The sequence below is a fragment of the Lissotriton helveticus genome, chromosome 7 (assembly GCF_964261635.1).
Source record: "Lissotriton helveticus chromosome 7, aLisHel1.1, whole genome shotgun sequence".
Taxonomy (NCBI): domain Eukaryota; kingdom Metazoa; phylum Chordata; class Amphibia; order Caudata; family Salamandridae; genus Lissotriton; species Lissotriton helveticus.
In genome coordinates this window covers 495,517,002-495,544,288 of record NC_136068.1, presented here as the reverse complement: position 1 = coordinate 495,544,288, position 27,287 = coordinate 495,517,002, and the positions used below count along the sequence as shown (strand labels likewise).

Genomic DNA, 27,287 nt, shown 5'->3' with positions numbered 1-27,287 from the left:
AATAATGTCATCTCTTTTACGTGTGGTTTGAGGACCGAAGAGTTATCTGGCCTACTAAGGAAGTGAAGAGGGCACCCTCAACTAATTACTGCTTTGGAGGACCAGCTGTGTTTGGGAGTTGGTGTTCTGTCCAAAATGCGACCGACTCGTGCCCTCGTCAACCCACGTGGCGTCAATTTACGATGTCATCCTTTCGTACAGACACTGGGCAATCTTCCCGTCGTTTCTAGGCCGCTCCGTCGTTTCATGTATCATCAGCCCAGTGCGCCTGCTCACTCCCCTTTCGCAACACATTTAGCCTTGGGGGGTACGACGATTCCAATTCAAAAGTGCACCCATGTTGCAACATTTCCGGTATCGCCAATAAAGGTTGGAAATGTTTATAGGGCAGTTGAGAGGGCGCGGAGAGCCCTCGCCCAGGGTACGGGATGGGTGTGTGAATGCTAAGTGGCTCGTTTCAGACCGGTGTGCCTGCTCTGCCCGGGGCGGCGCTGGCATCGCCGTGGTTTGTATAAATGGTTTCTGCTCTAGATTTGGCCCTGGTAGTGCGTGCCGGTTCCAGGAAGATGCGGAGCCTCCTGCCACTCCTGGGCCTCTGTGTCATCGGTGAGTCGCGCATGCGCACTGCGGCAGCGTAGGGACTACGTCGTTGCACGTTTTATCGGCTGCTTCTTGAGGGCTCGTCTGTGCTCTGTGTAAGCAGCTCTCCACCAGTTTCACTATACTAATTCAACACTAATCCTCTATGGGTCCCGGAGTAGCGTGCTACTCGACGAAAAAGCGCTTCGACGCCTCGTCGGGGGTAGAGCGCTATATAAATGCAAATACAATATAATAAATAGCTCTGGTTTTTCAGAGCTCGAGCATGTGCGCGCAAGCTGTCCACAAGACTAGATGGCACAGGTGTGCATAGGCTCTGTGTGACTTGCAACCCATGTCTCTGCAGATAGACCTTACTTATATACTGATAAAATAGCTCTGGTTTTTCATGGGTTCGAGCACGTGCAAGTTGTCAACAAGAGTAAATAGCTCTGGTGTGCAGAGGCGCAACTAGAGCCAAATTTCGGGGAAAGGGGGGGGGGGGTTGAACTTTTAATCACTAGGCAGAGTGGAGCTGCAGGGGCTCTTAGAAGGGGGAAACAACTGCAAGGCCTAATTAACATTCAAATGGTCTTTTAAAGACCTGTGAAACGTTCGGGTGCGGCTGTGTGTGTGCCCGGGATCTGTCTCATCCCGGGCTGCCACACACGACGGGGGGGGGGGGGGGCTGAAGCCCGGTGGGTCCAATGGGTCCAATGCTGGTGTGCATAGCGCTCTGTGTGACTTGCGGCCCGTGGCACCACAAACCTATTTACGCTCTTATAAACAGCCCTGGTTTTCTTAGCTTCGAGCATGGGCAAGCTGTGAACAAGACTAGATTGCGCTGGTGAGCATAGGCTCTGTCTGACTTGCCTCTGGAATCCTATCGACACCCCAATAAATACAGGGGGATAGGGGATGGGGGTGGTGATGAGCTTCAGATATTCCCCAACAAGCCCTCTGGACTGGGACATCTTGTTAAAATAAATTATATTAGAAGCAGGACATGAGGGGGGCTTAAGTGGCAGTGGAAAGAGAGGAGTGTGGACTGTTAGGGGTACTTAAAACACAAAAAAATTCAAACTAATCAACATTGTTGAAGGCCTTCAAAGTATAGCCGAGAGAGAGTGTGTTTTTGCCAGTGTGGGCATGTAAAAAATCCCAGGTGAACCCTGACTAGCGCTTTACATTATCCGACTGAAATAACTTGTACCCAACTATTTACTACAGAATACATTTTTTGTGGGGATTTAACAGCCATGCCCAGAGCCGGTACTGTTAGTGTAACCTGAATCTTTCCTGCTCAATTCCCAGTCTGTACAAACACTACACAGGGTCTGATAGCTCTGATGTTCAAGGTTCTGTGTGAATTGAGGGGCAAGACTGTGCAACCCATCTACACTGACAGATGGTTCTAGTGTTCATGGGCTCTGGGCAGAGCCACTGGAATTATGCCATTCTGATTCTGCTGTGTTTTCGGCATTAATATAGATTTGCCATGTAATTCATCATCAACTGCATAATTTTCTGATATTACCCCCCAAAATGTCTAGCTCAAACGGATCAAAAGTTACTAAAACACACTTAGCAGCAAACCGAGATGGATACAGATAATATAAGAACCAAGTTACTTTTTTGATTTGCGGTGTGCTCCTTTCACTCTTGAGAGATGGGTTTCTATAAATTCGAAATCCTAGTCCTACTGAGACGCGCTTGATGTATTGTCAATTATTATTTTGCATGCTGAGACAAAGACACCCTTTAGGAAATATGTTTCATGCCAGAGGTGGAGTTTAGAGCTCTTTAAGGAAAATGGAAAAATCCCTTAGTACATGCCAAGCTGAAGCTTCCACCTTTTGTGGGTGAAAGTGGAGTAGGGTAGGAGTGAAAGGCTGATTCGAAGCCACACCTCGTGTAACTTGTAAGGCAACACACCCTTATAGAAATGGATTACACCATATGCCTCATTCTTCCACCATCCTACACTTTCTGTCTCTTATCTCACACTTGCAAGTTCTTTTTCATCCCTCCTTCCTCTTTTTGTCACTATTTTCCCATTTTTCTCTTTTCCATCTTCCTCAGTCTCTCTTTTCTTCCCTTCTCTCTCTTGTTCTGGGTCAATAGCTATTAATGAAAAAGGAATCGTAGTCCACTAAAGTGAGCGCGCTTTCCACCGCCTGTAACCATGGGTACAAACTAAGCCCTTTAACATACATCTTGTCCTCTTAAAAATCTGCCCATTTGTTTCCTACTGTTCTTCCTTCAGAGTTTTGGTGGTGCCCTCACAATTAGTTTTGTGCAAAATATAGGATATTTTATTTTAGATTATTCAAAAGTATTATTTTATTCTTCAGCGTTTTCCCTGTACAACCATATTTCTTAAGCCCCCTTTCCTTCCCCCTGGCACCTTTTTCTTTTCCGGCACATATTAAATCTAGCACTCTCTCTCTCTCTCTTCTCTGCACCCTCCTTTTTCTTTCAGTTACCTCTGTGTTCCCTGCACGTAATAACTCTCATCTTTACCCCTTTGCTGTTTACAGTACCACTCACATATGCCCTGGCCACCTCCCAGCACCTCTTTCCTGACACAAGAGGAGAAGCCTCAGTGCAAGGTATTTTGGCCCCTCAGGCAAAGAAGGCATTTGAGGTTGTTTGTTGCAGTCTGTCAACTTTTTGATGCCATCCTTAAGGCTGCTCCCTACAATGGCCCCACTGTATTGTTTTCAGTGGCTCACTCTGGTCAATAGAACACAGCAAGTGTGAGTACCGCCTTTCTCGTCCACACCAAGAAGTATCACCACGGGTGTTCCACAGGGCTCAACATTGAGCCCTCTACTTTTTAATGTTTATGTGACACCACTGATCTATTTGGCAGTAGGGCTGGATGCCAAAATTATAGCTTACGCTGATGACACCCAGCTTCTTTTTACATGGAAAAGAGATGAGGTATCTGTGGAATCAGCTAGAAACTGCTTGACGGTAGTTTTTAATTGGTTAGCGCGGGCCCAACTTAAATGTAATGAGGAGAAGTCCGAGGTCCTCCTCTACAGGACCTTACCGCCGAATTTCAGGGATGACCTGTAGCCCGTGGGCCTCCCCATGCCAAAAACCATGGGTAGCCCAGTTAAAAACATGGGGGTATGGTTTGGTGAGGACCTCAGATTTCTAACTCAGATCAACAAACTGGCAGGAGTGTGCTTTGGCACACTGAAACTCCTTAAAAAATTTCTGCCACTACTGCCGAAAGCGGCAAAAGAAATGGTGACCCGCGCTCTCATTCTTTCGCGGCTTGACTATGCCAATTCTCTCTACATTGGCCTTCCCCGCTACCAGATAAAAAAGCTGCAGATTATTCAGAATGCGGCTGCTAGAATGCTACTGGGTATTCCGGGGAATTCCCAAATCAAGCAGTTTCTTCGCGATTTGCACTGGCTGCCTGTTGACCAGCGCATTCTGTTTAAGGCATTGACTGTCATGCCCCGAGGCCCCACTCGCGAAGAAGTTCTGATTGCCTAGGTCACTATAAAAGACGCACCACTTCAACAGAACGCTGCTTTGCGTTCTAGCGTCGAGCTCCCACTTCCGGGTGTTCTGTCCCTGTAGGATTTGCCTGACTTCCGGTTTTGGGTCAGATGTGTTTCCTGTTCTGATTCTCCGCGTCCTCCGTGCGGGAGTTCTGTTGTATCCTGCAGGCCCTCCTTGGCGGTCCTACTACCGCGCTGACACTCTTCATCCTTGGGGGGGGCATTTCTGTTTCCTTTTTGGTTTCTCCACAAACACGTTTGTAGTAATTTGTGTTTGCTTTACTTATGCTTTTCTCCGTTCATACTCCCCTGTTCCTGGCGCTCCGCCGACGGCCGGGTCTTTCCCCGTCGTCCGGCCGGGTACTGCCTATTCCAGATTTCCCTGTTCCTGGTGCTCCGCCTGGCGGCCGGGTCTTTCCCCGTCGTCCGGCCGGGTACTGCCTATTCCATATTTCCCTGTTCCTGGTGCTTCGCCCGGCGGCCGGTCTTTCCCCGTCGTCCGGCCGGGTACTGCCTATCGCATATTCATATTGGTTCACTGTCCGGAGCCGCCTGCCGTTGGGTGAACTACCCAACCAGCCTTCCCTTTGGCATTTTGGAATACTCTTTGTTTGGGGCACTTGCGTGGACCAGTGTATGGTGTGTTTTGATGCTCAGCTACTAGAATCACGGTAACAGCGCGTTGCGCTGCCTCTATTACATTCTTGTATGTGGTTAATGTTGTATTTGACAAAGTGGTGACATTTTCTGGCAGATTATACCTTGTACATACTTCAGCATAAAGGCTCGTACACGCGCATTTCACCTTGGAATAGAGTTTGGTGCTCTTCAAGTATTCCCGATAAGATAAGCGTGGTGAGATTCATATATCACTTTTTTTTATATACTAGTATAGAGTGGGGTAGAGTGCTTATACTCTTTTGCCCTTTTGTTGTACAGAGAGCGGACACCAAATCTACCCACCAGTGGTATCTCAAAGTCCAGACCATTAGCTGTGGTAGGTGATATCTATATATATGTAGGCATTGTAATGTACACTGTTTTGTAGCAAAGTATAGGTAGTAACATTTTCCTTCCCTTACAGCCTGCCTCCTCATCAAGTGCCCGCACTGAAGTTCCACAGTCAAGACCTGTCATTTACCCCACCTTTCCTTGTTTTGTTTCCCTGTTTTCCCCTGGCGTGCCATTCGATACTCTAGAGTCTGATAGAGTCGGAAGGCCGTAGGGGAAGGCTGAGGACTACTCTCCAGATTCCTGACGCTCCTGGGGAACAAGCCTGGAAATCATTACATTGACCATCACCCATGGGGCCCTCTACAAGTCTGGACCCCCATACCTCAGGAGGCGTTTCAATTTCTATGTGCGATCTAGACACCTCCGGTCAACGTCACAATGCCTTGTTGCCATCCCACGCTACCGCCTTGCCAGATTAGGAGGGAGCTCCCTCTCTGTTACGGCGGCCAGGGCCTGTAACAGTTTGCCTTTTGAGCTCAGGAACAACCACAACCTTAGGATGTTCAATGAGCAGCTAAAACCCTTGCTTTTTGATTAGCCGCCTAGCCGCATCTTTCACTTCTGCTTCCCCCTGCACAGGCTTTCGAACCGGGGCACTTCCGAGTATCCGTGCGTGCTACAAATGCAGGCTAACATAACATACCATAACTTTGCCACGGTGACCCATAGCTGACAGACGGGCCCACAAAGTCACTGCACCCCAATCCTAACCTGCAGCACCATTGTCATACAAGACCTTGGACCCAGAATCCACAACGCTGGTATTACTTACACCCACCCCGCCTAACAGAACAGTCTATCATTGTAGACCGGTCCGGCTTGAGTAGTAGGGGTTATATTAAAGGGCTGAAGGGTGTCGTCAAAGCGCAGGATCTGTTGAGCCCTACATGTGCGTTACTGACTGCTTGGAGACAGCCCCCTCATCACTAGGCTGGAAAGGGTTTCTTACAAGTGAGGTCTCACTGTCGAACAACATGGTTTTACACAAAGTCCCTGGTATGATTGGATTTAAGAAATGGGATAAGATTTGAATCTTAAAACTGGGGAACCTAGGGTGGTCTGATGAGATGAAGACTGTTGAGAGCCTTGAGGTTGATTATGGATTTGCCGATATACGCCAGCTTTGATACCTGCGTCTCAGACTGCTCTGGCATATACCAAAGTACTAAGAGATGCACGTGAGCGCCTCCTTAGAAAATTGACGAATCTCCACCCATTGTCGAGAGAGGTTGTGTCCCTAACCTACAAGCTGCTTATTAGTAACATAAACACATGGGAGAGGCTTAGTTGGTACGAATGACAAGGTCAGGGATGAGGTGTGTGGCAAACCGAGCTAGGTTTATATTAGCTCCACTGAAGGTGTTGCACGGCTATAACACAATTACCGAGGTCTGAAGAGCCCCTGGGGTCACCATGCCCGGAGGATTCCTTCTTTTAGGCAGTGCCCTCTAATAGGACCTTTCCAGAAGGTGGTTCTGCAATAATCGGCTGCAGAATGGGGTAATTCTATAGACTGATACCTAGGAACGCAATACAGGGCACATGGGGTGAAACTACAACCTTGAAGTATGAAAGAGTGTTCTATGGCATAGGAGGGAAGGTGGTGAGAAAGGATGTGACGAGGAGGTGAGGTAGTCGATGAGTCCGTTGCCAGACAGTTAATGCATAGCAGAGAAATGTAGATTGTAGTATTTTGACTGAACACATGGTCTTCAAGCGTAGGACGTGACCCCTGGAGTTTGAAAAAATATGGGTTAAGTACAGAGAATTCAGTAATTTGGAATGATTTGACCTAGTGGCACCACATGTAATTTATTGAAGATTGACCGAGGCGGATATGTAGGACCCCAGAATGCTTACATGATCTACATATACAAAATGCATGCCAGATGTCCAACGCTTTGGTCAATCACAGCACAGTAGAGGGGAAGCACCAGTGGAAAGTGTGTTGGCACCATGTGCGTAGGACAGTAGCGAAAGAATAGCACAGCGTTTTCCACACACCAAAACAATATCGTACTGAAATTGAAATCAACAACACTTTGCATGCTGTTTTTTTATGAAGGCTAGACTTACATTTTCAAAGGCAAATCTGCCAGTCAAGCAACCTATAGAATATTGGCTAAAAAAAAAATCAGATTTGGTAATTCACAGAGTAGAAACACTACTTAAATTTAGGCGTGCGAATTGCGCAGACTAGAAGTAGGGAGAATGATGAATGATTGAGGTTGCAGGTGTTTCTGAAAGTAGGGTACAAATAACTTGATGTGATTTAATTCTTATCGAGAACATTTCATTAGAGACTGGAACAATTCTTCCCTGACTCCATAGGGTAAAAACTTCAAATGTTCAGCCTATAATATGTTTACTACCCCCAATCGTATCATCAACTACAAATTATATTGTGCAACTCTAACGAGGGCTGTAAATAATCTGATCCCATGTAAGGTCACGCATATTAAAACTCACCTGATATATGTGCCCTGTTACGATAGTTTGAAGGCCTTGAAGGAAATGATGGAGCCCTCTTAGAGACACTCTTGTGGTGCTTCTTTGAAAACAGGCTATTAAGACAGTTCAAAGCTAGACATTTGCCATCAAAGATTTAAACCTTTGTTTTTCTCCTGAACATAATACAAATGCAGAAAATAAGGCCCCAGCCCTACGAGGCATAACCTGGACATTTGTCAACATTTGGACCTCCATTTGGTGCAGCAATTAATAACACACCATAGGTCAGACCCTAGGTGACAGTGTATAGTCGTCCTTCCTGTAAATCTTCAATGCCTCTCTTGCCACCAGTGCCATTCCTAGTATTTTCAAAGCAGGTATTGTGATCCTGTTATTTTTCAGTAAACCTGTGCTTGATGCTTCTTCACCAGCCAACTATCATCCAGATACCCTTCTGCCAGGGGTTGCCAAAATCCTCAAAGCAGCTGTAGCTAAATAACTAAGGGGCATATTATCAAGGGGGTTTATCTCCGCTTTTTTGGCTTTAAAAGCCAAGAAAGCGGAGATAAAATTATCTCCCTATTACCTAGCTGTCGCTAACACCAGTTAGCGACAGCTAGTAGGAGATAGCGACCATCTTGGGCCCCACTTTGCATGTCAGAGAAATTTATCACTAATCACATGCAAAGTGGGCGTGCCAAGATGTTAGCGACTGGAAACAGTCGCTATCATCGCTATCTCCTATGACCAACTTTTGGAGATATTCGCGCTAAGCACGAATATCTCCAAAATCTAACACCTGCCCTGAGCAGTTCTTAGCCATGTTATCCAATGGGAGGTGGATAACATGGCTAAAAGCATTAGCTCGGTAATGCCTGAATATCGCTGACTTTTCAGCGATATTCATGCATTGCAGCCGATTTTTATCACATTTGCGATAAACCTTGGTAATACCAAGGTTTATCTGCGATAAAAATTGCCGCAGGTCGGCGATACATTTTTGTCTCTAACCAAGCAATAGCGATAATTATAATATTATAATAATATTATAATAATTATAATAATTATCGCTATTGCTTGGTAATATGCCCCTATGTTCTTTTCAAGAAATCAATGAAATGCTGGATAAATCTCCGGCTGGTTTTGACATTATAGGGAAGTACTGACTAAGCTATGCTGGCGGTAGCAGACACCTTACGCTCGGGGGTTGACAACAGTAATGCAAATGCCCTGATATTACTCGATCTGTCAGCAGTGTTTGATACCGTTTATCATAAAACACTTACCAGTCAACTGCGCTTTGTATAAAGAACATAGTCCTTGACTGATTCACTTCCTTCCTAGGTGGGAGAGCCCAAGGGTCTACAGGACAATACTATTCACCTCCTCCTAGTTGCTCCTGTGCTGTCCACAGGGTTCCGCCATGAATCCCTATTTGTTTAATCTACATGAGACCACTGGCAGCGATTGTGTGTTCTATCAGTGTCAATATACATATTTATGCTAATAATACTCAACTCCTTATTAGGCTTAGGGTGTGATTTAGATTTTAGCAGATAGTACTCTGTCAGGATGGTGGAAGACATTATTGCTTTTTCTCTCCCTCACTGCCAGGTTTTTCCTGGTGGTAATAGATAAAAAAAGACATACAAATCTCTGGTTGGTCAACTTTGGCCTCTGCCCCCTCCTGCGGCCAGTGTAAATAGTTTGGGATTTGAAATCAACTTTTCCCTTCAGAAACTTAACCAAGTGTCCTCCGTCATCTCCTCCTGTATATTTCATTTGAAACTTCTTTGTCCTTTGCTTCCCTTTCTTTCCTCTGAGCTAGATATTTCTTCTATCATAGGTTCCAGAATGCACTATTGCAATAGCTTTTACTTAGGCATAAAGACCACAGCACTTACTCGACTACAGTCCATTCAAAATCAGGTAAATTAGGGGAGAGGATGTAGCCTAACGGCTATAGCTATCCACCTCGAAGCTGGGGAACTGGGTTCGAGTCTCCGCAAGGGACGCTCAACATCTGTGATTCTGAGAAAATCACTTAATCTTCCTATGCCTAACAAAAAAATATGAATTGCATCCGTCTGTAATGCAACCAGTGCTCTAATACCTTCGGGTCAAGTTGACGCTATATAAAACTCCGGAAAAAAAGGTAGCCTGCCTGACTATTGGCACATTTTGCGTTAGTGATGCCAAGACCATTCTCGACTAACTACATTGGTTACCTATTTGAAAACATACCCTTTTGTATGTGTGTTGCATAGACCACCACTTCCTTTATGGAAGTCCCCTAAATTTACTTCTAGGAGATATATCGAGACAAGAAGACTTTGATCTGACTCTTCAGTCCTCTTTCTCATTCCCCAGTTTCAGAGAACTTATCTTGGGAATAGGGTGTTTTTGGTACAAGCCCCACAAATGTGGAACAATTTACCCCACAAACCTCAAAACATGAACACTTCCCTTCCCTTCTAAAAGTCTCTTAAAACACTTTTATTCTCGTAATCATTCTTTTTTCTTTTCCCTGCTACTCAAGTCATTATTAGTGGCTAAACACTTTCAGGAGGTTGTGAGCTTTATAAATCCCAATTCAAATTCAATGTTTTTGTGAACTGATATGCTAATGGAATCACTGGATACATTCTTGTGGACTGGGGATCATATACCCCCAAAAAACCTTTCGTGTATTTTTCTGTGTTCGGGCTGTGTATTAAACACTGATCATCAAAAGTTATAAAATGGGGAAACAACACTGAAATCCACAAAAATAATAACACAGAGACAGGAAGCTAACATATTACATTCTGGCATCAGTTCAGTAGTTTCTCCACCTTATCAACATGGGTATGGAGTTCTCTGGATACTTCACCGTTGAAAATACTCAGCTGTCTACAGTGTAAAATGTCTTCTCCTAAACTTTTGGGATCTTAATTCCATTTCACAGATGTCATAAAAAGATGTCTTTGTCAGATCTGCATGACATCTGCATGTGGTGTCTAGGATCCAACCATGATCCATCGGCCTGAGACTACAGCTCTTCCGTGCATCCAAAGGCCATCGGGGGTGTTTGGCCAGGACTGGGACACACGGAGGAATATTCCTGTTATGCATTGTGCGCCAGGCCCCTGTTGTTGCCCTACATTGCCATGCAGAAACTGGCACCATGTAAACTCCTGTCAGGTACTTGAAGCATTGAAGCTATAGACTCCAGTTCTTCAGTGCATCCAAAGGCCATCAAAGGGAGTCCAATGAAACATACGGAGGGCCAGATGTATCAAGGTTTGGCATAGCTCTTACACCATGCAAGTTGGTGCAAGTGAGATGCAACATCTAAGTTAGATCAATCAAGCCACGCAAGGCTACATTGTGTGGCCTTGCATGGCTTGATACATTTAGAGTAATGTAACGCTGCTTAAATCGCTTTGTTGCATTACTCTGCCACAGGGAAGCATTCTACGGTGGAGCGTGGGTGTTGCCATGCATCTACCAATGGATTTTGGTGCATTTCCAGATTTGCCATTACTGGCAGATCTGGAAATGCATGAAAATGCTACGCCTCCCCAGGTGAGGCGTAATGAGGATAAATATCTTTATTTCTCCTTGTTTTTTTCTCTTTCTATGTGTGATGCGTTTTGGAGCACACATAAAAAGAGGAAAATGCCTCAGAGGATTGTTTTTGTGCTGGAAAGTGTCCCTTCCTGCACAAAAATAATCCTGCTTAAAACGCTGGCACCTTTGCAGCATGGCGCAAGGGTGCGTGTGTCGGCGCTAGGCAGCACATTGTGTGCCAGGGCATAGAAAGGACAAGAATGTGCTGCATAATGTTATATGCAACACATTCCTGTCCTTTCCCTTTCACACAGCACAGCAAGGTGGCTTGCTGCATTGCGCTGCGTGGACATTTGATACATGTGCCCCAGAGTATCCCACATTGTGTAGGGATGAGGGGAGACCTGGTTATAAAAGCTGCGATAGAAGACATTGGTTGCCCATAATCTCAAAGTTGAGTGAGTTCAATTTTATAATCAGAGAAAGAGTTGATTGAGCAGAGCTCATATGGGAGAGGGTTTCATTGATGATTAATGAGGTCCAACTAGATTAAAAGTGTAAATCGTGACTCTGCACATGGAGATGTACCAAGAACAGTAAGAATTAGGTATGGAGACCTGAGGAGGAATGGTGGCGAGTATCTAGTAATTATTTAGTATAAGTAGGTAATAGACCAGTAATAGATTTAAAATCAAAAGTGGGTATTATGTACAATGCTTTTAGGTCTCGGAACTGCGAACAGATTGCGAAGCAATCTGTCGTTCCGAGACTCTATTGCAATCATTCTGGCTTTCAAGGAGTCAAGGGAGACAGGAGACAAGTAAGGTGCACGCGCAACCTTGAAACTGGGATCAGGTCGCGCGCGCTTCCTGTCTCCCATGGCTCCTTGGAAGCAGACTCACACGCACGCACGCACACACACACACATACAGACCCCCCCCTCACCGCGCATACACACACTCACACACACACATACAGACCCCCCCCGCCGCCGCGCATACACACACGCACGCACACACAGAGACCCCCCCCCCTTCCTACCTCGTCTCGGCGTGTCTTCGCGCTCCATGGTGACGTTCGCCAAATGAGGGTGAGCACTGGGCAGACTGTCTTGCACAAGGACGGGCAGGTGCACAGTCGTCTACAGGCCCCCAACAAGTCACAGTCGCGTGCCGTCCCTGCCTCTCACGCGGCCGTACATGCGCGCTCTCCTCGCCCTGCCACTGGAGCTTCTCGCCGGGATTGCATGCCAGTGCTCGCGCGCAGCCGCCGTCCACGGCTGCGCGCGAGCCCCTGCAGCTGAGGCAGCAGGCCTAAGGTCGCCGGTACGTGGGGAGAAGCGGGTTGCTTTGCTAACACCCAAGCGTGCAGGCTTGCATGGTTGTGCAGGGCCCAGTGCTCCTTGTGCTTTGTGTGTGCTTGCTGGCTGGGCTTTGCTGCCTTTTGGCTTTGCTGCTTGGACTTGACTACCTTTGTTTCCATTACTTTGGCTGGACTTCTCTTGGCTAGGCAGCTTTGGGCTTCCTGCGGGCTCTCTCTCTAAAGGGGTCACAGTTTCTCCCACGCAAAAGGATATGCAGCCCACATGGGGCTGTAGCGCTGTCTTGGCGGTCTCTTGCAATGGTGGCCTATTGCCACTAGGGTGCACGCAGTTCTGCCCCCCTTCATGAAGAATAGCACTGTACAGGTGGAGGAACAGTGGCAGCAGACTCAGGTGTGTGTGCTGCTGCAGGCAGTGTTGGTCGTAAAGCAGGGCATCCCTCTTCCTTGATGATTTTGCAGCGCAGCAGGCTGCTAATTTAAAGTTTTTTTTCCTTTACCCAGGGCATTGCAGGCTTTGTTCTGTGGGCGGTGTGACTGTTACTACACTGTTAGGGGCTGCTTCACACATGTGACTTTCTGGGATGTGGTGCAGACATGGGTTTGCTATGTGGTGCTCCAGCCACCACTCTTTTCAGGCCGTGGGTGCTTCGTCAGTCTCCCTGATGATGCAGGTGCTGTATTGCTCCTGCGGACTCTGTTGGTCTTTAGGTGTGGGTTTCGCAGTGGCATAAGTGTTCAAGTTGGGGGCCATTGCTTTGCCATCCGCGTCCTCTATTTAGGTGCAGTACTGCAACAAACTGCTGGGTGGCACTGAAACCGCTACTCCTCACAGGCCCCGGCAGCTTTCCTCCTGCTGTGGACTACGCGGGGACTGGAGATGCCAGTTTGCGGCCCTGCTCAGTGCTGATGTCGCCACAGTTCTCTCATTGATCCCAGCGCCTTCTCCACGGGGGCCGTAATGCTGCACAGTGTCCGATAGTGGCCCCACCGATCCCGCCCGCTGATTCAGCAGCGTATGAGCAGGTATGGCTGTAGCTCGGCACCTCTCGGGAATTTTCCTGCCCACATGGTAACAGCTACGGGGGGCGTAACACAGGCCCCCACAGCCCACGTGGTACGGGGGCGGGGACGTAGCTCCAGGGGGCCACCTCGGCACTGCACTCTGTCCGGAGAGCTCCTAATTGAGCCCAGAGGGGGCCCTCTCTACATACCTTGCAGCTCCGCCACAGTTTTACTTTGGTTTGCTATGGCCCTACCTTACCTTTTGGGTCCAGAGTGCTTGCTTTTCTCTCCAATGCCCACCTCATGGAGTCTCACTGCAGGTAGGCGACAGCATGTGTGGTGAGGTGCCAGAGGGTCTCTGTTTCCTCCTCTTCACGCAGGTCAGGGTCACTCTCTTCTAGGGGTGACGTGACCACTTTCCCGGGCAGGCAGTAGTGTGCAGTGCCTAGGGAGACATCTAGTCCTCCTGCACAGCAGTTGAGGCACAAGGTGGCACAAACATGGGGTCAGACCCACTCATCGCCATTGTAGAGTCTTGTGCCCGAGGCCCGCATGTAGGCATAAAGATGACGCAGACACATAGTTACAGTGCATGGAACTTTTATTGGCAGGATTACCTGACCAGTGACGCCTGTGATGGATGGGTGTGGGATAAATATAACAGGTCAGCCCTTGGGGAGTGGCAGGCATACCACTATAATACCAAACACTAGAACGTGTCTAGCAGGACACTACAGTAGTCTCCTTATGTATTCTCTCTCTTTCCATCCACCCATTCTCTCTCTCTTATCCCTCTCTCTTCTCTCTCTCACTTCCCTCTCTCACTTCCCTCTCTGATTGCTTTCTCTTCACCTTCCCTCTCTGGCCCTGGGCTTTTAGAAAACCAGCCTCCAAGGGCTTCAGTTCACCAGGAAAATGCATGGTGGAATTAAGGCCTGTCCCACCCTGCTTCAGGCATGATGACTGTGAGCAGTGTCTTAGGTGAGAGGAGCTGCTGTGAAGTGATAAAACAGTTGCTGAGCATGCAGAAACGAAGCAGCAGCTGAAGAGCCATAGGCCACGCTCAAGTTAAGAGCATGTTCTGTTTGCAGATGAGAATTACCCCCAGGCTGGGATTAAAGCAGTAATTGGGGCACAGACAAAAGGGAATCTGCAGGTCAGCAGCAGTACAGAGGAATGTTAAAGTTTCCATGTATGTTTCCCAGCAAAACAAAAGTGTATGTGTGATGACTGACCATGTTTTTAAGATCAAAATTACTCCACCACGCATTGTAATGGTGGCAGAAGGATATACCCAAACAGTCAATAGAAAGACAGTGATACTGAAACACCCTTCAGTGCTGAACCAATATGTGATTGACAATATTTTTGGCAATTGACTAAAGGGTCAAGAGTGAAAGAAGGCAATGGCTGGAGGAAGATGACTAAATACTCACTGCATTCTTCTCATATCGTCCTGAGACATTCAGTTGGATAGAAATTTGAAGATTGACCTTTCTGCTGCTATGGTATGTCTGTTTAGTGGAAAATGTGATTTGGGCCAAGATACCTAGAAAGTATTGAAAGACAGGTATTGGCGGATGCAAGCTTGCAGGCCAAAGAGCCCTCTTTAGGCCCCGCCTAAACAGCACATGTAATGTTTGTTGTGAAAAATAATGTTAGTTTACAGTGGTTTTCGTGTCCCCCATTGCTTTCCATAGGGCGGCTTCATTGTCACTCTCATTTGCTTGCTTCTTATTCCTTAACGTGTATGGCCTGTCCTTCCTCTTGTTTTTGTCCCTCCTGTGGAGCACGGACACATTACTTGTCTCAACTCCTCATCTTACAGGGGCTACTTTTTAATTTGTTTTCATACACTCCACAAGTCTGTCTTCTTACTGTGCTTCTCTTCCCCCATCCACCTTCATGTTGAGCTCTCTCTCTCTTGTCTGTGTGCTTCTCCCCTTCCCACTCCTATTGCTTTCTTACCCATCTACTCCCCCCCGCCTGATGCTGATTTCGCTCAGTGTTGGTTTGCTATCCTCTCTGTGTCCTTCGTGTTGTTTCCCCTCACCCCACCCCTCTCCCCCACCCATGGTGCTTACGGCCCTCCCTTTGTGTTGCTTCATTCCACTGTCTTCTGTAATTCCAGCTCCCTGTATTGCTTCTGCCCCCTCCCCCGCTCCTTGTTGCTGTCCCTCGCCTGTGTTGCTTCCTTTGCTTATGACTCCCAGAGAAGCTGAAGATGTCTTGATCTGCTTGGTCGTGGAGCAAATAACCTACAGAACTTTTGGATCTGCTTTACAAGGGAGCATATAACCTGCACGACCTTTGGATCAACTTCACCGATCCATTCCTCCATTTCTAAAAGGGCGCTGTGGTACCAAGAGTCCTTACAAGCACGGCCTGGGGTGTCACAATGAAGGAGGTCAGACCCTCTGCTTTCTTCAACTGAAGTGCACAACTCCCACTTCTGCTTAATAGAACCAACTGTGCTCCTGCCCTCCAAGAGATTTTGTAGAGTAAGTGCCGCAGAGGATCAAAGCCATCACCACTCCTTTCTGCTCCACAAATTTCAGATTTGACTCCAAGGACTCTACAGTTTTACAACATCACCATTTTTAGGTCTGCGAACAGATCGCAGATCGAGACTCTATTGCAATCATTCTTGCTTTCAAGGAGTCAAGGGAGACAGGAGACAAGTGAGGTGCACGCGCAACCTTGGAACTGGGATCAGGTCGCGCGCGCTTCCTGTCTCCCATGGCTCCTTGGAAGCAGACTCACACGCACGCACACATACAGACCCCCCCCCTCGCCGCGCATACACACATTCACACACACACATACAGAACCCCCCCCGCCGCCGCGCATACACACACGCACGCACACACAGAGACCCCCCCCTTCCTACCTCGTCTCGGCGTGTCTTCGCGCTCCATGGTGACGTTCGCCAAATGAGGGTGAGCACTGGGCAGACTGTCTTGCACAAGGACGGGCAGGTGCACAGTCGTCTACAGGCCCCCAACAAGTCACCAAGCGCCTAAGGAGGGGCACCCTCTCTCACCAGAACACACCAGGCTTGCCCCAGTCGCGTGCCGTCCTTGCATCTCACGCGGCCGTACATGCGCACTCTCCTCGCCCTGCCACTGGAGCTTCTCGCGGGATTGCGTGCCAGTGCTCGCGCGCAGCCCCCGCAGCTGAGGCAGCAGGCCTAAGGTCGCCGGTACGTGGGGAGAAGTGGGTTGCTTTGCTAACACCCAAGCGTGCAGGCTTGCATGGATAAGATGCGGCCTCTCCACATGTTATGATACTTTGGTGGGTTAGGAATAGAGCTGGAGTTTAAGTCCACCGGGCCCGTCGCCCTGACAGCCCGGGACCGGGTCGGAGTTCAAGACTTCGTCCTGCTGGAGAACTTCACCAGCGAAGCAGCGTTCATTGAAAACCTCCGGAAGCGATTCAAGGAGCACCTCATCTATGTAAGTAGCACTGCTGTGTCCCTGCACGCACGCCGCACGAGTTCGTTATGACATCATGTGTATTGCAGTTGAGTCTGTGCTCGCGCTGTCTATTTCCCGCACAATTGGGCGACATTTTTCCCAATTGTGCAGGAAAAACCCATACCTGGCGGGGGCTACTTTTTGGGCGGTATTTAGAGTAGTGTGCGCAATTTACTGGCTGTGGGCGGCGCCGACCATGATGAGTCCGTGACATAAAGGTCCAGTGGCAAAAGAGCCCGCTGCGTGAGCTAGCACATCAATTGCTCATAAGAGGAGGACCGATGAGGGCCTGCCTGTGAGCACATGATGACCCGCCCATATAGTCTAAGCAAAATATGCATGGATTCATCACGAGCGACACACGATTGTGTAACATTGTAAGTGTAAGTGCAAGCGCACCATGCACATGCGCACAGCGCTTGCATCACAGCTCACCACCTAGCTTGTTAATATAATGTGTGCGGGCTGATGGGGGGGTCCCCAGGGCCGTCAATCTTGTAGCGCACTGAAGCGCTACCAATGACGGCCCTGGGCATCATTTTTTGCCAAGTCCCCGCACGGTTTCATATATGCTGGGTGTGGGGGAGGTGACGTGATGTGACACGCTCTTTTCAGCTGGCCAGTGGTTGGATTAGTGCTGCCTGGGTCTCTCGACAGCTGTTGGTGGTCCTCATCTGGTCGATCTCCTCATCTCTGCTGCCCTCGTCGACACTCCAGTCACTGCTGGCCCACTGGCTGCCCAGTGCATCATGGTCACGTAGGCCACCACCAAGGAGGACAAGTCACCCAGTGTCTGTGACTCAGTCAGCAGGCAGTGGCACTCTCTTGTCACAGGGCGCTCTGCACAGCCAGCCGTCTGGCAGGCACCTCTCAGTGCAGGCCGTGCAGCAGACTTGCTCCGGAGTCCGGATGGTACCACCTCGCCTCGACCTCAGGTGTGTATCTCTTCATTAATGTAATGTTTAAGCTTCGCCACAGCCTCCTCCTTCAGCTGCCAGCCTGGCCTGCCTCAGTCGGGAGTCGACTCGGGACCGACAGTCCGTGTCAGTGAGTGACAGTACAGTCACTCACTTGTCGTCGGTCGCTCCCATTCAGACTCAGGCCTAGACTGCGCTGGCCCGCGGCCTCCCGGCTATACTTTACTGGCTATACTTTATTGGAGACTCAAAAGGTTGGGCTATGGGCTGTAATGTAATCCTCGGTGACAGCACCTCTGATACAATTACGAGTACCGATGTCATCCGGTGGGCGCCTTCGTTAATGGGAAGCAACTGCCTCCCTTCCCCTGCAGTTTCCTCGTCTAACTACTACTTCACTTACAAGTTGCATCTCCCCCGCAATTACCGGGGGTGCGAAAGGTGTGTGTAGCAGGACGGTACGCCATTAACAGAAATGTACTTTGCTAACCCCACAGGAGAAAAGGCTTTTGGGCGCACACTTTCGTCATATTTTCATTTAGTTTGATATAGAAACTTAAAACGCCTCTTCATTAACCCCACTATAATCAGCATTTATAACATGTCTCCACACTTACAGCCCCCATACGATTTGGAATACTGCCTTTTTAATTCTTTTAATGTAGGGGAAGGTGCTAATTATCGTATGCTCTTGATTTATATTCTAAAATCCCTTATTGTAAGGGTTGCATTGATAAGTCTTATTTAGTTTGATGGCAGTAAGGACCTTTACGCAGTTTCTGCTTTAGTGGTACGCAGGGGCATTTAAGATGGGGTCAGCACCTCAATGGTTTTATAGCATATGGGGCACCTGTTTGAACTCTTACGTGTATGTGATAACACACGTAATATTCATTTCCTCTTACATCGCTTCTTTTGCTGTGTTGTCTGAAACCCCCTGTATAATACACAGCACCTTTAATCCATTGCGGGGGTTTCTTCTCTCCCTAGGTGATAGGAAAGGCCCTTGCCGCCCCAATTGTTGAATTATATTAGCTCGAGGGACAAGTACAACAGCTGTGGGTTTTCTCTCCAATCTGGCCTTATAGTAAAGAAGCATCAAACATGGAAAAATCAGGAGAGGACGTAGTCTCAACCTAGAGTCGTGACTGAGAACAATATGAAAGCAATTTGTCTTTTGGCGATTTGTGCATTAGTACTTCAAATCAAAGACAACTTATTTGTTCAGTGTAGCTTTTTATGGTGCAATGTAATGCACTACACTGGTATCTGTGGAATGAAATCAGTGGGTTATGGGCATTTACATTTTATTAGCTAGTGATGAGGGAGTGCAGTGTGTACCCTGAGATTTGCAGTCAGGTTGAGGGGTTGTCAAGTTGAAGGCTGATTTGTAGAGGTGATTTTCTGTTGCTTTCCAGTTGCTGGTATGTAAGGAGTGTGGTTTGAGAGTGACTTTAATTTTGACAGGTCTTGGGCAGCCACCATGAAATCAGGGCTCTGGATTCTGCAGACTTTTGCGTGTATATTTTCATTGCACTTCTGGTTAATCTGCGTCAAATTGTGGACTGGTTGTAAACATTTGTTTGTGTGCATCGCTCAGTAACTGATGTGCTAATACAGGGTTGTCGCCATCAACACCAATCCAACAATAATCAAAAACTGCACCCTATTAACCGGCATTCCTGAAAACAGCGCCTCTGCTAAGATCAAAACTTAACCTTGGTTCTGATCTCGTTTACGGCTGACATCAACAAAGTTTTGGGAGCAGATTTGAACAACGTGTTGCTGGTGAACAAGTTCAAGTGCTTACAGCCACACACACACAGCCACACACACACAGCCACACACACACTGCCACACACACACACAGCCACACACACACACACACACACAGCCACACAGCCACACACACACACAGCCACACACACACACACAGCCACACACACACACAGACAACAACACACACACACACCACCACACGCACCACACACACACACACACACACACACACACACAACCACACTGTCAGTGCACACTTACACCAGGCACAGGCACCATCAGTCGTCAGTGCACGCTTTCACTGGGCACAAACACCACCAGCCATCAATTCACGCTTTTACCGGGCCCAAACACCACCAGCTGTCAGTGCACTCTTTCATCAGACACACACCACCAGCCGTCAGTGCACACTTTAACCAGGTACACACACCACCAACCGTCAGTACACGCTTCCACCAGGCACACACACCACCAGCCGGCAGTGCACACTTCCACCAAGCACACAGACCACCAGCCATCAGTGCACAATTTCTACAGGCACACACACCACCAGCCATCGGTGCACACATCAATTGTTAACGCATCCACAAATAACTATTGTAGCAATCGCAGTATGGCGCACTTTACTTTCAAACATATTCATCTAAAGCGCAGAATGCCCCCACTGCTACAAAAATAAATACAAATTTTTTTGGCCTACAATTTATAGACTTTTGGTGCAATTAGTGTTGCAATATTAAGCAATGCCAATAGCTCAAACTTAATTAACCCGAGACCTATTGCATTGTAAATGCTTGTTTCTAACAACCATCCAATTTGATGTGGATATTGAAAGGTTGGGCAGTGTCTAAGGAAGTTCTGTAAGGTCCTTAAGTACTTTGCCTAAATGTATGAATGAGGGAAGGGTAATATGAACTAGTAGGCTGTTGCAGTAATCTAGTTTGGGCATGACAAATGCAGAGAGTAGGTTTTGGCAATGTGGAAGGACACGTAAGGATGGATTGTGCAGATGCTATATACTTGTTATCTGGCATATGTAGTTGCAATGGTTATAAATGATTCCATGTGAAAAGTTGTTTTGAAGAGAGATTTTTGGGAGATAGTGATGTGTTGAGAGTGCTGGGGCAAATACTATTCAATTTAGCAAATGAGTAGGTGACGAGGTGGCAGGAAAGTAGATGATTTCGATGGTAGCGTGTGAGAAGGTTTAAGAGCATTGATCTTCAGTAAAAAAATGAGAAAGTGCAAATAAACCCCAACTTAGAAAAGAACATTGGTAGATATGACAACAATGAGATATAGTAGTTAATTCATTTTTTTATATAAGAGGAGAAACAATCCAATTGTTGGTCCAACTGGGCTAGGCGGGTGGAAAGGGTTTCTTCCCAGATGGATGTTAACTAAATAATAGTGCAGGTACCCTGTATAAGATACGAGTATTTGTTTAAGCTGAGAGTGAAAAAATGGTGTGGTTTTCAATAATAGTATAGAAGGATATGTGAAAAATATTATGATACTTGGTTATTTTTTGGGTTTAATGAAAGACAAGTTTCCTTTCCCTATTATCAAACATAGATTAATATATATATATTTTTAAAAAATTTGGGGGGCGTAGTTACAGAAAATAAATTCAGCTTCTCAAAAAAGTGTTTAATTTTAGGCCTTAGAAGTACATTGTATTTCAAAAGAAGACTTGTCAACATTAAAATATTTTATATAACAGTCCCTTCAATTTCAATATAACAAAATTAATTTGTATTTTGCTTATGAACACAATTTTACCTTCATGGGTCCTCAATGTCCTCTTACCAAAATGAAATTTACAGCTTCTATTTCTGCAGCTCTCTTCTTACATAAAACAATTTCAATCTGCAATGAATTGAACATGAGAGATGGAAGAGATGTCTAATGACAAATAATTTGAGCCCCCTTGGAGAGTCTGGATTGAAGAGTGGGAGTGACGGAGTAACCCGTCTGCCGAGATCTAAATCAGGCCCATAGTCTATTGTAGAACAGTCTTTGAATGCTGTTAAAGAAGGACAGGGGAAAAAGAGAGTAAGTTATTCTGTAGTTTATCAAATGATGAGGTTTGTTTGCAGGCACTGAAGAAGGGAGATTGTGGTTGACATGTGTAGAATGTCGTGTTCTGAGGGAAGTGGACTGATAGCTTGTGACAGATTAAGAAATGAATGACGTGTTTTCTGGTAAGTATGAGTGGATAGAGAATAGGTGCTTTGTAATGGTGCTTGGAGTGAAATTGGATAAATAATTTTAAATGTGCATGATTCTCAAAGGACAGGTTGAATTCACTCAGAAAGATAAGAGGAATATTGGGATATGACGCTGTGTCTCTGAGAGTGTGTCAAGGTCGTCAGAGAGTGATCCAATAACTCTGGGCAGGTGAAGGAATGCCACAGCATGAGCCTTAAAGGGAGCACTGGCTGTAATGGAGTTGTGTTCCTACAAGTAAGATTTTAGGACTATCTTAATACACCTTTGAATGGGTGGACTTTTCACTGCCATCCTTCTAGTCAGAGGCCATCTTTAATTGGCCTTTAAAATCTTTAGACTGGCTTCTCTATTGCCGATCTAAGTTATTGGACCAAGATGAAGTTAGCTACCTCCCTTTTTACCCACAGAGCAGATTTTTACTCCTGCGCCCTTAAGAAACTTTACAACCCTCGGAGTCTCAGTTCATTGGATTCCTTGGGTGCCAAATAATGGGTTCAAAGTGGAACATTATTGTGGTGTTTAGATGTCCTCATCCCATGATGCAGAGGAAGGGAAATGTACCTTTGTTCCTTGAAAAGCCTTGGATCGTGCCCACAGCTGTGCCGTGCAGAACTACTTTGCATTTCTGACTCACCCTATATGTTTTTCTCCTGTGGACTCGAAATTGGTAGCCCACTGGGGGGCGCTTCACATTTTATATTTGCTCTCCATCAATTCACAAGGCTCTACTGGACAGGGGGCCCGCTAAAGTGAACCTTACATATAGCGGTATGTGACTACTTTCCCAACACCCAGCTAATAGTGGACTGATGATTGTCAGCAGCTGACGTAAGCTCAAACTCCTTTCTAACTGTAACTATGTGGCAGCATCTACTGCCCACTCCTTGAACATCATTCAGCACCCCATAATTGGGGTCTGTCATTTCCCCCCCAGAAAATGTGTGGTGTGGTTAAGATACTGTGTAAATGACTTAGAGCCCATGCACTGTGTAAATGGCGTCCTTTATGAGGTTGCAGTGACTATGGGACAAAATGAAGTTCCTCTTTCATATACCTTAATCCTGGTGTGTATGAAACTCAGAATGCAGCTGGCCCTTCAGTAGCCCTATAGGCTTGTCTTGGAGTATTGGGGGAATCTCCAGCCACATCATGCCATGCCTGGAGAACTGACTATGACTAAGAACAAATAAATCACCAAAAACAGTTTGGTTGCCTTTGCAGCCCCAGTCCCTGTTCTGGCAAGTATCAGCTTCACCATACTTTTTTTTTTTTTTTAAATATTTTTATTGCAGAAACACAGAAAATACCAGCCTACAAGGAGCACTTCAGCTGAACCACATTAGGAAGAGTTGTAATAATTTGTATAGTGTCACACGGCCATTCAGCCCACATCCCGGAGGTCGGCGGCATGTGCAGATTGCACGCTGAAGGCATACCTTCAGGAGCCAGTTTAAGAATTCAAAGTCTTGTCGAACTTCTGCCTTTTTTTTTTCTTTTTCTCTTAACCCCAACTCCCCCCTCCCCCCCAAACTGTTCATTTTAACTGAAACCAGTGCTACAGTCATGTGATGAGCCACATCTTACACTTCAGGCTGCATTCATGATAGTTTCTCCGGATACACATGCATACTAGTGTGCAGCTCAACTTTCCCCGCCCCAACACCCCCCAACACGACACCTTATTCTTCAGATTTTTGTTTTCTCGCATCGCATTCCGGCCCTCCAATGGTCTCACATAAGGCTTTATAATCCTTTCAGTTCCGTTCTAGATTACACCTGCGGTCTCGCCCCCCTTCTCTCCTCTGGCGTACTCCCTCACTGCCCCCCCTCCAATCCATGATACCGTCTCCACTTGGCCCAAACTCTGCGGAACTTTTTGGGGCAGCCTCTCGCCTTATAGGTCACCCTTTCTGCTGCCTTATAAAGGTCTAGCCCCCGTCTCCATTCCTCAATGTCTGGCGTCTCTGTGGCTCCCCAGTATTTTGCTACGTCTCTTTTGGCTACTACTAGTGCTAGCACCAGGAAAATGAGCAGTGGGCGTGGCAGGTCCACCTCGTTCGTCATGCCCAGTAGGGCCAGCTTAGGCTCCAGCGATAGTTCCACCCCTAGGACTTCCCCTAGTTCAGTGAAAATGTGTGACCAGTAGGTTTGTATGTTTGCGCATGCCCATATAGTGTGGTAGAAGTCCCCTTGTTGTTGGCGGCACCGAAGGCACGCCGGGTCACTAATTTTCCCCATTTTAAGGAGTCGTATTCTATCAAAATACGTTCTGTGGAGCACATTTAACTGAATGAGGCGTAGCCTTGATTTGATCGCTACTTCCCGGGGATGCATGAGGACGATCTCCCAGTCCAGATCTTCCATTACCCCCACATCTGCCTCCCATATGCCCCTAAGTTTTGTCAAGTCACCTAGCATGTTATTAGTCAGAGTTTTGTATGTGAGGGAGACCGCCTGGCCCATTATCTGTTCCTGGAGGAGTCTGCCCTCCAGTGGCGCGTATTCCGGCATTTCCGTGAGCGTGATATTTTGGGCCCTCCAAGCATGTCTCAGCTGTGTGTATTTGAACATTTGTGAGTGGTGAAGCCCAAACTCAGTCTGAAGTGCCCGGAATGACTTCAGTTCTCCCCTGGAGATCACGTCCCCTATGCTCGATATGCCGATGTCGTCCCACCTTTGGAAGCCTCGCAGCTTACAGAGTTCTTTTAGCCATTGGCTGTGCCATAACGGCGTTTGTCTGGTGGGTTTCCCTTCCCATCCCATACGTTTCGTAGCATTGAGCCAAGCTCTCAGTGTGATTACCGTCGCCGGCAGGAGCGACTTCCTCGCCTTACCACCATATAGATAGTATAGTATGTTTTGGGGTGACATTTTGTACCTTTCGAGTGCATATGTCGGGTGGTCCGCCGGAGCATGGATCCAATCGTTTATCGGAGTCAAGTGTTCCGCCCAATAGTAGGCCTCTAGGTTGGGTAAGGAGATCCCCCCACTGTATTGGTGTCATTGGAGCGTCTGCAGGGCTATCCGCTGTTGCTTTCCTAGCCATAGAAAGGTACGGAGATCCGCATGTATCTTTGGTATCGTCGTGGTCGGGAGTGGGTAATATTCATTTTGGGGCACGTAAGGTAATCATTTTGTACATTGCCGCCCGGCCCAGAAGGGTGAGCGGCAACTGTTTCCACCTATTCATGTCCAGCACTGCATCCCCCATAATCTGTTCTATGTTTTTGGTAAATGAGAGTTTCCTGTCTAGGGTAATATATATGCCCAGGTACTGGAAGCCTGCGACGGTGGTTGACAGTGGTGACCAGTCGCTCAGGCAAGTTCCCCCACTCCTCCCTCCCCTGTGGATCATATATAACTGACTTATGCCAATTTATGGTATGGCCTGCTCTCGCTCCAAAACTGTCCAATTCCCTAAACAACTCCTGCACCGTAATGTAGGGTTTAGTGATGTACAGTAGTACATCCTCGGCATAAAGTGATATTTTTTCTTGCACGGCAACTGAGGCCTCTCGCGAAAAGCCATGAATATCTGGGTTCCGTCTAATCTTCAGTGCCAGGATTTCGATGGTTACTGTGAATAGAAGGGGGGATAACGGGCACCCCTGGCGTGTACCCCTTTCAACTCGGAATTCGCGGGATAGTCTCCCATTCACTCTCACTCGCGCTCTCGGGGCAGTGTATAGGAGCTGTATCCACCCCCGAAATTTTGGGCCGAGGCCAAACCTTTGAAGCGCCGCCATGAGAAAGGGCCAGTGCAACGCATCGAACGCTTTTTCGGCGTCAAGTGAAAGAAACCAGTGGGGTTCACTCCTTCCCTTGACTTCTTGCAGCCAGTTGTGTGTGCGCCTGAGGTTTAATTTGGTCGCTCTATCCGGCAGAAACCCCGACTGGTCCATATGGACGAGGTCTGGGATTACCGATCTCAGGCGATTAGCTAAGATAGTCGCTATAATCTTCACCTCCATAGTAAGGAGAGAGATGGGGCGGTAGGAGGCACATTCATCCTTAGGTTTGCCCTCCTTATATATCGGCACAATGGTGGCCAGCGCGAGGTCTGGTGGAAGGATCCCCTCCTGGTATGATTCGGTGAAGAGGGTTTTACGGTGTCGCGTCAAGAGATCGGTTGCCTTTTTAAAGAATTCCGCTGGGAATCCGTTTGGTCCCGGTGTCTTACCCGTTTTCAATTTAGTTATAGCTTCCGATATCTCGTCTAACGTGACATCCGCTTCCAGAACCATACAGGTTTCGGAGGATAGTGTTGGTATCTCCGTCTGTTCCATATATTGCAACGCCACGTCGGTGTCCCCCAGGTCTTTGGCTTCATAGAAGCGTTCGTAGTGGGTCGCGAATGCCTCTGCTATCTCCTCATCATTGCACACCATTCCCCCTTCCGCCGACTTAATTTGTTCCACCCACCTTGCCGCCCCTTCCTTCCTACTCAGCCATGCCAGGAGCCTACCAGATTTATCCCCCACATCGTACAGACGATGGAGAGTTGCCAGGGATTGTGTCCTCGCCTCATTCGAGACCAACAGCTTCACCATACTTGATATGGCTGGTCTATGCCTGCCTTCTTCAGGCTGCTTTGACATGTATTACCTTCTCCTTTTTGTGTTTCTGGAATCGTTCCTATAACAGAAAGAGAACCCTTAACCGGATGCCTGGCCATATCACTCAAATCCACAATCAGAGGAGGTGGCACCTGCACTCTGCCACTCCATTGCCAGAATGTCCAAGAAATCAGAACTTTGTGCTGGTCTTCCCTTAAAGGCAATTTCTAAGCACTTGACACTGCTCTGTCTGTAGGTGGGACTGCTGCACTGTCCTATGATGAGTACAGCCACTATGATCTAGTGGCTATGATATGCACATCGGCATCTCCCTGAACGTTGATTGGAAAATCAGTGGCTGCGCATGACCCTCGTAGGGTGGGATAGGACCTGTCGAAAAGGACAACATTTGCCTCTCTGGAGGGCCGAGAACGTGTTAAAGCCATCAACGCATTATTTCTCCTGGTGCATTTACTCTGCCCCTTGATCTGCCTAACTTTTGGAGAGTCACTACCAATCATCCCTGAGTTCAAGAGGGCAACAAGATGTTTTCCTGTTTTGCTATTAATTCTTAGTTTGTATCCTATTGACTTAAACTGGTTGCCTACGAGTGCCGTACAGACTGAAGCATCACCCTTTGACGTATGGTTCCAGAGAAACCATCATTTCAAGGTTTCCTAATCCTGAAAGAGAATCTGCCCCTCCTTTAGGGCAGAGGAGCGCCACCCCTCTGCTGTCAACACAGCAAAGTGAAAAATAAAATGGTAATAAATTGAATTTATAACCATTTTATTTTTCCCTTTCCCCGCCCCGAGATGGTGTTTGGGGGGTGGGGGCCACTGCTGCTGACTGGCAGCTGGTGAGTGATGTGCACTCCAGCTG

The 27,287-nt window shown here is 47.3% G+C and overlaps 1 protein-coding gene across 1 annotated transcript in view; it reads left to right on the top strand.

The window, feature by feature from the left end:
- The first annotated feature begins 524 nt into the window (after positions 1-524).
- The window catches only part of LOC144768670 (serine protease 53-like), a 199,703-nt gene continuing 172,940 nt past the window's right edge, over positions 525-27,287 (top strand). Inside the window, exon 1 of the mRNA XM_078652491.1 lies at positions 525-606. Coding sequence (XP_078508617.1) covers positions 567-606 — 40 coding nt within the window. The 5' untranslated portion in view covers positions 525-566. The remainder of the gene's footprint in view (positions 607-27,287) is intronic.